Below are 12,038 nucleotides of genomic sequence, written 5' to 3' on the forward strand. Positions count from 1 at the left end.
ATATTTGGCCAAGGAAGTTTATCTTACTAAAACAATAGAGAACATAAAATAACTGAACATCATCATCATGTTCCATCAATAAAATAGAAAATCACTGCGATCTAAGCTGGCGGATCTATTTTGTAATGCTGACCATATAAAACACCCAAGTCTTTGGCTGGTGTCTTGGGCTACATTTGGTGGCTTCTTGTGGCTCTAAGTTTGGTTCTATTGAACCAGAGGAAATTATCTCGCTAATGGTAAAATAGAGCAAGCAACACAAGCTCAAGAATCTGATGTATTACACCATACAATAACCACATACTAATATAGTAAGATTACTAATATACAGAAATGAAGGCAAGAGATGATGCAAATGACCTATATATTAGCTCCATACAGATGTTTAGGGGTGACGTGCCCCATGGGGTATTGTACAATGTAATACTTTGGATTCTAGATTTGGGCTGGTTTGACCATAATATGTGTTACTTGTTCTACTTTACCATTAGGGAAATAGTCTTTGTGGGTACCCTTGCCCTCCATATTTTTATATATCTCTATGCCTTTATAAGTAAAGATGTTTGGAATTATTTTCTATGTTCTTTGGTATTTATGTGAATTAGACAATGAAAAGTAGCCACAATCTGAAACCAGCCCTATACAGAACATGTAGTAGACACCATTTCAGACTAATCGGTGATGCCACGAGCCATCTTACAACCCAATTTGGCATCAGATCCACCATTGATCTCGCTACTAAGGGAATCTTCATTATGCCCCTACATGAACTGATATCTGCCCGGTTGCCTAGTAGAAGTTTTAACATTGCAGCAGGTACAAGCATCGGGAATATCAGCACATTGCACATTTTACTGGGAAATGGTTTACCTAGTGAATTAAACACATCATGCCATAGTAAACTCAATTTAATCTGTATATACTTAACATCAATATATACGAGATATCGTCCTCATTAAAAATCATAATAAAAAAAAAAAAATTTGAATAAAAGTGTCTAGTGTGAAAACCAGACAGGTCAATGTAAAGTGTTCTGTATCCAAGGCTTTAAGTTACATATATAAGGTCATTTAAATGACAAGCATAGAAATAATAATAATTAAAAAAAAAAAATAAATAACATATGATAAGGAAAGGGAATTGTATTGGCACAGTCTATATGCGGCAGATGGGGGTGAGGGCCGAGGCCTAGAGAGCAGAGTGGATCTGCATGTGATATTGCAGTTCCTCCAGCTCCAGGAAGGTCTGTCCACATATCGTACAGCTGTAGTTTTTCTCCTTCGCGTGTGTGCGGCGCACGTGGCTGTCATGAGCCGCATGTGACGCAAAGGCCTTGCCGCAATGTTTGCACTTAAAGGGCTTCTCTCCAGAGTGTTGCCGTATGTGGGTGCGGAGGATACTGGAAGCTGTGAAGGCCTAATGGAAAGAAAAATAAAAAAGATATAATGTTGAGCCAAACAGGATCAAGCATTAATGTACAGACAGTGGGGGTCATTCACAGCTGCTAGAGACTGCGCTCATGGTGGCTATAGCTTCTATACTTATACTAAGTGACCAACTTATTACTGTATTACCGGTTGGTAAGTATTAAGTATTCAGATACTTATATGCAGAAAAGTGAACATGGCAGCAAAGGGTATAAATCTGACAATGTACGATGGTTGAAGAGAGAGTTTCTGGTGGGCCAATCCCATTGATTTTGGTAGAACGAAACAAATATGTTATATACCATATATATATGGCGGTCTTCTGCCTCTCCCGCTGCTGCATATATAAGAGGAAAGACAGATCAGGCAGTAGGATTACAACATGCCTGGTTCTTTGGATCTAATGTAAGGGTATTGTAGAACACACGCATGTTCAATAGAGCTGAACAGTATGGTTGGTATAGGGGTTGGTGGGAATAGTCGTCATCTGCCAGTTATATAATATATATGGTTGCCTTTTCTACTCATACAAATAATCTAAGGCCCCACATTATTGCATTTTTTGTTCAAGATTTTGCTGCGGTTCTGCAAGCCAAAGTTTGGATTTAGCAGAAGGACTTGGAGCTTCCTTTTGTATTTTTCACTCTTTTTCCATCCACTCCTAACTTTGGCGCAATAGGCAGCAGAATCTGCAACAAAATGCATAATGTGTGGCCCCAGCCTGAATCAGAGGCCACATCAGATCTTGGTCTCTCAATGTACATTATATTACAACAACAAGGATGGGGAAGGTTGTTACATGAGACTCGTAATACACTAATTCAGAGTTTCTGCAGCAACAGTTACAACTTGACATATACATTAAATGTACACAGTGAATAATGGACCTGTATGCGGTTATATCCCCCATGTGTATTTTGGATTCATCTCATCACTGCTGTGCTCGGTACGAATGTACTTACCTTGTTGCAGTAGACGCACTTGTACGGTCTTTCACCAGAATGAACTCTCATATGCTTGTTCAGACTGGATGACTGAGAGAAGCTTTTCCCACACACCGTGCACTGGAATAAGCATAGGTGACAATCAGATGACCAAGGGACAGCATCAGTAAAGTGGCAGTCTATTAGAATGAATATTTAGCAGAACTGAGATGAAGGGTGGCTTAGGCTTCATTCACACCTGTCTTGCTTGAGAACAACGGAAACAACTGCGGTACCAGATGTGACAAATGACAATGTCTCTTTGGTTTTTGTCATGGACCTAATAGTGCAAAATGCCGCAGTATTTTGTCTGGCTTTGTTGATGCAGATGTGAGAATTTGTCATCTAGGACATCCCATCCAGATATCATAATGTGTTATTTATGGCGTTACATAGGACTGCAGGTAAAGTGATGAGCTGGCCTAATACAGAAGTAATGCAGAGTCCTAAAGAGGTCGATTACGTATTCATCTCTACCATAGCTGACATATTGCAGAGGTTTTTAAAGGAACACTAACCCTAAAGTAACCCGGTTTGCTGTGTAATAGAAGGCAGCCTCTTGTCTGGATCTTTGCCTTATGTTATACTGACTAACGCATAGCTAGGCAGAAAGCACCAGGTACAGTATTTAGGGCCTGCTTATGGAGTGCACCCAAAGTCTATGGCAGAGAAGAAGAACCAGGTATTGATCCTAGACACATCTCTAATATTACGCACAATGCATTAGTTCCAAATATGTGTAAAACACTCAAGAAAATCATCTCAGCCAACTGAACTGTTAAATAATGTAAGCTGGTCCGTGAAATGGAAGTGTGTCTCATTGAGCCAGACCTGGATCTATTTCAGTTTACAAGCCTTTCAGATCTAAATAAGGGGCCTCCAGCCAAACCCTACTGAGATAATGGCAGCCACCCGTGACCGCGCTTAACCCTTCCTCTCCTGGAGAGCAAAGACCATTAATCCCTGGATCCTGCACGGTGTGTAAGACACTGCTGGAGAGGTGTCAAGCTGGGGCTTGTAGTTCCACAATAACTAGCAAAAGCAGTTTCTTATAAACTTGGCCCAGTGTTACATACATGAGCTTACATAGTAGGAGTCGCTTTTTGTGTAACATCGACATAAGAGAATAGCAAACACTCAAACAATGTATTGCCCAAAAACAGCATGCAGCTATAGGCCAGTGTTTCTCAACCTTTTCAGACTCAGGGCACCAAAGGAAGAAAAAAATATTTCTTGGGGCACCCCGCCAGATAATTTTTACCAAATGACCAAAAACGTCCTAATGACGCAGTTCTTGAAGGCACGCAGCCATCTTCCAAACCAAAATGCTAGTTTCCTTGGTAGGTATCCTGTTGGGAGTCGCTGCTATAGGTGTATACAATGAGCGGAGCTGTCTACCAGCAAGTCACCTGCGAGGAAATCAAATGCCCTGCATTGTCATGTAATGGAGTGTTCACATATGGCCAGCAATCTGCAGCCAATCCAGATGGTAAGGCGGGATGGAAGAACATGGTTGTGTTGTGCCTGGCGTCCCCTCCAGTGATCCATAGGCTCAAATGGAGCACAATGCCAAACCTATGAGAACAGCACCAAACCTGACAACTGGTCAGGTCACAAAAATACTACAGGACACTTTTTTTATTTGATGTAGCCATGCTGGATGGAATCTATGCCAAACTGGCAGACATATATAAGTAGTGTCCCCATGAAAATGCAGTGCAGTCTGCAGGCAGCATGTTATAGGATATGAGGAGCTAAGCAGATGGTAAATAGTTTTATGGGAAAAGATAATGTGTCATTTATCCTTTTACTTCTTTTTATGCTTAGAAGAAGTTATTGAGTCAAGTGGGCGGCTCTAACAGTTCTAAGCATAGAAAGAGCAAAGAAATAAATGGATAAATGACAGTCATTCAGCTACTAGTGCCAACTCTCTATTCATTAGTTAGAAAACCACATGTAGGGGCCCAAGACCCTCAAGTGGCTCCTGAATCACTGATTGGGTAACACTGATCTATGAGAGGACTAGTTTTAGGCTACATTCACCTTATGGGGTCGATGCTTCTCATGAACATGTAGGATGTGGATCCTCAGCCTGTCCCTCTTCTCAAAGGACCTCTTACACAGATGGCAGGGAAACTTCCTGTCCCCCTGGTCCACACAGCGGGTATACTTCAGGTGCTTGTCCCGGTAATATTTATAGGCGAACACCTTACCACATCTATCACACTTGTATCCTTCTCCAGACTCTGCAGGGGGAAGAGACAACTATAGGAAGACATCCACAAAAACTCTACACACCAGCTCCATGCTACCCTCACATCATACCCTTATGGGTTATATTATCAAAGAACTCCCACCAGGGCAACACCATTCAGGGCACAGGCACTAGTAGATGTATAAAATGGAAGGATAATGGGAGTTGTAGTTTCCAATAGTTTAATCATTAGCAGCTAATGACTAAGCGGATAATCCTGCCCATCACAATATGCCAATGTCAATAACAATTACTGAGCCTGCTGTATCTGCCGCCCCTCCGCTGACATCTGTATTCTGCTAGTAAGGACTACCGCATATGTTACATAAGCACTTATATACCTGTCAATAGATCACAGCCATGGCCTAGGCATAGAGGGGTCTTGTATCTATAGGCTAGTGATAGATCACTGTATTATTCTACCTTTAATGGGGATATTATAGGTTATTAGCTGTGTGGTAGTGTTCTTTGACATCATGAGGGGTTATATGTTACAATACTATAGCGTATTATAGCATTATATTTTAATATGTTATTACATAGTAATTGAGCAATAAATGGAGTGGCTACCTGTTATACGGACTAATAGAAATGGCTATAATTCAATAACATATGGTACTTTAATAATATCATATTACATATACACACACTAAGATATATATATATATATATATATATATATATATATATATATATACACACACACATGTATGAGACTATAAAGTACCATTACATTATTTTTAGAGCAAGGCACTGTAAATATTATGCTTGTATTTTGCACTGTATTATAAAGAGCACTTATATGGTGTGCAAAATATTCTATGATGTGTGAATTTGCTATATGGTGTATTAAATTTTGCTGTTATTGTATCATATTAAACATCTCCATGTATCCATGTTATGACCCTGTATGACAACATACTATGATCTCTAAAGTGATATACATGTAAGGAATTAGAATTGTCTATATTCCATTATGAGATATACAATATATATATATATATATATATATATATATATATATATATATATATATATAATATATATATATATATATATATATATATATATATATATTATGGAATTATGCTAAATAACATAATACTATGAATAAATATAAATAAATATATATATATTATATATATATAATATATATATATATATATATATATATATATATATATATATATATAGTTTGTAACTATAGAACTGCTCTGATGGGCTCTTATTACAGAATATATCCTATCATCATATCATACTATACAATACTGAGCTATACTAAGATCTCATACAGTACAGAACATACCGGTAGGTGGTATATATACCTTCAGTCTGCTGGTATGGAGCTTTGCCCTCATCCATGCCATTAAGACTGAGCGGGATGCCCAGGTATTCTTGGTAGCAGTCTCCATACCAGACCAGCAGCTCCTGTCTGGGGTTGATCTCTTTGCAGGTCTCATAGTAAATGTCTCCCTCACACTGAACTGCGATCAGATTTTGTTCCTCTGGGAATCGAGCACAATTCACAAGCGCCATCCAGTTACCGCATGCCCCCTTCCCGTCTATGAAGTGACTGAGCCTGCCATCCTCAAAGATCTGCCCGAGACAAGTACAAGAAGTCAGAGTCACCTTATCAATCCTATGATAATGAGTATGTTACAGTGATGAGATAGAGATTACAATAGACTGGTATAGTGATCAACATATCAATGTAATAAATATTTGTAATAACAACATAACATATATTAGCAAGAAAAGATTATATTATAGATTTACCTATGAACAAAATGCATAAAAATATACAGATACAAACATAATATATATATATTAGCAATGATATAATAATGAATATACAAAGATAGTAGAAGTAATATAATGATTTAGTATTAGAGATGTGATAAATACTAGCAATAAATAACCAACATTGTAATAAGAAAATATTAGGTTTGTATTTTGTTTAGGAGTTTTGTGTCATCAAAATTATTATTATTATTATTATTATTAACAATAATAATAATAATAATAATACTCAACCTCAAGAATTATAGAAATATCTTAAAACGAGAAAAACTATAAGTATTGTACTAAAACTAAATATAAGAACATTTCTATGATACATATCCTCATCTGTGCGGTACAGGGACCTCAGTGATATCTGGTAGATCTAGGGGTGAGATGATGAGAGGAGTAGTAGTAGTAGTAGTAGTAGTAGTAGTAGTAGTAGTAGTGCTGCTGCAGCTTTTTACCTCCCACATTACAGAATTGTCATCATAGATCTTGATCTCACTGGTGTTCACAACTTTACCCTGGAATGGGCCGAATTTGACCCCTTTGGGGATGACATTTGTACTGAACACCCCGGACTTGGGTAAATCTCCATATTTCGTTTTTAGTATTGTCAGTCCTACAATATACAGAGTCTGGTTAGTATCACTGTACAGGGCTATTATATAGATAAATTATTGAAAACACATAAATAATAATAGTAATAATAATAATAATAATAATAATAATAATGTACCTTCAGGTAACTGCAGAGATTCTCTGTCCAGAGTGTGGGACTCCACTCCTGTTATAAATATATACTGTTATTATATGGACATAGATAGATAACTATATAATAGATAGATAGATAGATAGACAGACAGACAGACAGACAGACACATATTAGGCATTTTACAAATAGAAAAAAAAGAACAATAGATTTTAGATGAATTATTTCTCTCTTTTAGATAGATAGTTAGACAGACAGACAGACAAATAGATGATAGATAGATAGATAGATAGATAGATAGATAGATAGATAGATGATTGATATTGGATAGCTAGGATTGATAGATACAAGATAAATAGATATATATGATATGAGATAGATAGATAGATAGATAGATAGATAGATAGATAGATAGATAGATAGATAGATAGATAGATACCTGGGGAGTTTTCAGGGATGCGGAGTCCAGAGATTGCATGTGCCGGCCGCAGGGGGCGCTGTTCCTCACTGGTGTAGCCATACAGGACAGTTTGCAGCTGCTCTTTTGTGAATTGGTAGGGGGTCCTCGGGCTCATCCTGTCAGTGCCGGGGGTACTCACTATAGGTTGCCCCCTGCCCTTCTTTGGTTTGGGGTTCTGGGAGACCCCTGCTCCCAGTGATTGGCAGTGATTATTACTACTACAGGGCACCTCCTTATTGCTCACTGCATTCTGGACCTTTCCATAGATGGGGTATGTAGGTGGGGGGTGAGGGAAGAGGGGCACACCAGGAGGAGGATGGTGAGCAAGGATGGACGATATATCCCTAAAATTAATGGGTTTTAGGGGTGAAGATCTGGTGACTAGCCTCCCCAGAGATTTCAGTGGATGGAACAGGTCATGGGGTGTATTGGCCAGGATGCCTACATAGGGGTTACCCGGGGGCATGAAGGTTGGCAAAAAGGGTGCCATGTTTGGGGGAAGCCGGTCAATGCCCGAGGTGAGGAGAGCGCTGGTGGGCAGAGACATCGCCATCTTCTGCTGGATCTCCAGGGTAATTCCTGTCCGAAAATGTAGTAATAATAATAATAATAATAATAATAATAATAAGCACCACTATCAGCATCGTTATATCTACTGCATGGAGTCATGTGCGGCAAACCAAGATACAAAAAAAAACAGAACCAAGCATAGAAGCAAAGTCAGACATATTGTTACTAACGAAAAGTCATCGGATTCGTTTATATTCGTTATATTGTGATCACTAGAAAAAGGAAATGGAACGAAACGATATTGTCGGGTCATCAGAAACAGACAGAAAATGTAAAGTAACAAGTATGATGGCAAATCTAAAATAACATATAATAACACAAACATATAGTAACATCTAATGACATAAAAATGTATAATCATCTGATAACACATACAAGGAGTAATAAAAAAATAAACTTATACAAATTATGAGAAACACAAACATATAATAAACCTTTAATAAAACATCTAAACGTGTAACAAACAATCTATATAAAAGTATAGCAGCAAACCTAAAAATATATCACAAAAACAACAACACGGAAGGGGATTGTATAGCAGTTTTCCTCTTAATGTCGGGATTAATGTCTGTATTTCTTTTTGTTTTACTGGAGTGTTTTCTGCAAATTATATAAACTGAACGGATAATAAAAAGGTATATCCGATTATCAGTCTTATGATTCCTTTAACTGTATTACATGTAGGGGAGATATTTGGTATAATAATATATACACATATAATACACACAAGTGTGTATACACACGCACATACATACATACACACACACACACACACACACACACACATATATATATATTATGTTTAAATCATTCAATTCAAACTTAAAACTATAACATTGCGTACAGTATATATTTTATCTTTTCTTACATGAGAATAAATATGGGTGATTTTTCCCTGCAATTAAACAAGAGAATAACCGAGATAAAAACGACTGTCGGGTCCTGATATAATAGAATGTAAGCTTCATCTCCAGTGTATAGGAAGGTCTATAAGAATCGACAAGTGCCTGGTTCTGGTCCTGAGAGGTTCTGCTATCTATGGGGTATTATTAATATTACTTGAAATCAGTATTTATCTAAAATACCAACATTTGCCAAAAATCCAGAGAGACCAAGTACAATCCCACACAGTGATCACATCCAGCAAAGACAACATGTGAGGAGAATTATATGCAAAAGACAGGAAAGAAAAGGAAAAACAACAGATTATAAAACAGAGATATGGAAATAAGAAGGAGATGGATGAATGGATAGATAGATAGATAGATAGATAGATAGATAGATAGATAGATAGATAGATAGATAATAGAGAGATAGATAGGAGATAGATAGATAGATAGCTAGGTAGATAGATAGATAGCTAGGTAGATAGCTAGATAGATAGATAGATAGATAGATAGATAGATAGATAGATAGATAGATAGATAGATATTTAGCTAAGTATTCTGAAGGATTGGTTGAGATAAGATAACAGCAGGTTGAATTTCGAGAATCTACATAACAAAGTTTCTATCTCTATGATACCTGTGCCCGGATAATATTCATCTATGTAACAATCCACCTGGTAAATACAAGAACAAGCATTACCATCCTCATCCTCCCCTGACATGATGCCCTCTCCATCCTCAGACACAAGCTGTTGCTCCTCAGCACTTCTTCCCCAGCTGTTGCTCCTCAGCACTGTCCTGTTCAGCTCCTGATACTTAGAAGCTTCTGAGCTCAGGGTTAAGCAGTCTATTAATATCTATTACTACACCTCCCGGTAATGGTGGCCGGACAATGCTGAGCACAGGAGCTAACATCTTCCTGAACCTGAGAGAATGGCCAGATCAATGGCAGCCGATGGCTCAGACAAAACAGGGTCGTGACACTCACACAGAAGAACATGGGGTCAGGGGAAAGGTCACAATAATGAACAAATCTCTCCACATTAAGGAGGAAGCCTTGACCACTGGCTGTATCTAAGTGCTGTATCTGAGCAGTACACAAGTCACTACTACAAGTCCTATTTGGTAAGGTGGAGAATAAGAGAGATTGTTAGTAGTTTCCTGAGCCTGTTACTTACTGTGTTATAGGGATCCTTAGAGGAGAATGATGTCTGCTCCCCAATCTCCAGAGCACAGTGAGGCTAGTGAGGTGTGAGGTCTCCTTCACCTCTGTCCATCTCCTTGTACTGAGGTCTTAGCAGTGCAATGAGGGGTCTTACGTGTGTGTGAAGGCAATGAAGGCAGATGGGTTAAAAGGGAGGAGAAGGAGGGGGATAGAAACCAGAGTGGACCACAAGTCCTTCCTCAAAACCAGCAGCCTGTGCCCCTCCTCTTATTGCTCTGCCTGATACTATTGGCCCCGGGGCTAGTCAGCCCCCTGACCATACAGGCTGTATTCACAGGTTGTCTGGCTCTCTACCTATGGATTTATATGCAATGTGTTTATTCATGTCCCCCATTCACAGCCAAATCCCCTATCCAGGGTCACTCACTGGTTACATCTCCTCCTGCACATCCTGCAGATTTACTAAGACACCAAGTACAACCAGCAAAGGAGTCACCACGTGTAATAGTCAGACAGTCATTGCAAGGTACAATCCCTATCCAAAGCAGGAGACTGAATGCCTAAATCCTGGTGGAAATGATGATGATGATGATGATGATGATGATGATGATGATTGTTATATACTAATAAGCAGCCATGTCTTTATTATTTGAATGAATTCGTTTTATTATTTCACATGGTTGATGGATTTGATGGTTTTACCCAAAGTATAGACACAATTGTCACACCCGGCACAATGAAGACACAGGCACAGTCTGTTACCTGACAATAAATTATAGATAATCAATTAAAGCTTATCGATCCTAAAGAAGATTGGTTAAATTAAAGGAATAGTTCAATACAGTTTACACAACACTGAGGAGAGAAATAACAAAAGAGAATAATATAATACATTATATGAAACATACAGTATATACCGACAATAAACTAAAGCTCCTCAATATCAACCCGTCCTACTAAAGGCTGAATACAAGAAATATATTACATTACTCTCTTACCATATATGCTTTCTATTACATATAGTATGTTTTGGGTTTATATGTACTCTGTCATAAGAGTTACATATATTATATGTTACTTATATTCCATGTATTCTGTGACACAAGTATTAATATAATATACATTAGATATATTTTATTTATAGGGCGTGATATATCTATTCTGTATTGTGTTTACTTATATATATGTATTAGATGAATTCTGAATATTTATTCTGTTATATGTATTCTGTGTATCATGTGTATTTGTTCAAAATCTATTTGTGCTACATATATATATATATATATATATATATATATATATATATATATATATCTATATATCTATATATATATATATATATATATATATATATATATATATCACACCTTATCTCTCTTCTATATCTACTCCTTGTATACAGTGAATTACAGCCATGTTTTTATGATATGTATTACGTGTATAATATGTATTGTGTGTATTATATGTAATTGTATTAGATGTACCATATACATACATATATATAGGTTATATCTATAGATATGTATTATATCTATCTTTATATGTATTTAGGATATAACATATATATATATACATATATATATATATATGTATATGTGTATTTCATATTTGTTAAATATTTAGTATGTGTAATAAATATATATATATATATATTTTCTGTGTCATATGTATGTTACATCTATTGTATTATATATGTTATATGTATGTTATATCATATGTACAGTATGTGTATTTCATCTATATGACCTGTATTTATTCTGTGAAAAAATATATATATATATATATATATATATATATA

General features: G+C 37.0%; 1 protein-coding gene across 1 annotated transcript; it reads right to left on the minus strand.

Moving 5' to 3' along the window:
• Positions 1-1,188: 1,188 nt before the first annotated feature.
• PRDM14 (PR/SET domain 14) lies at positions 1,189-8,171 on the minus strand. Its single transcript, XM_075272131.1, has 7 exons — positions 7,598-8,171; positions 7,186-7,233; positions 6,911-7,068; positions 5,990-6,260; positions 4,454-4,656; positions 2,390-2,491; positions 1,189-1,416 (listed from the first exon to the last, which is right to left on the minus strand). Exons 1-7 carry the CDS (start codon positions 8,169-8,171, stop codon positions 1,189-1,191), a joined length of 1,584 nt encoding a protein of 527 aa, XP_075128232.1.
• Between the last annotated feature and the right edge of the window lie 3,867 nt (positions 8,172-12,038).

Source organism: Leptodactylus fuscus, chromosome 4 (genome assembly GCF_031893055.1).
Source record: "Leptodactylus fuscus isolate aLepFus1 chromosome 4, aLepFus1.hap2, whole genome shotgun sequence".
Taxonomy (NCBI): domain Eukaryota; kingdom Metazoa; phylum Chordata; class Amphibia; order Anura; family Leptodactylidae; genus Leptodactylus; species Leptodactylus fuscus.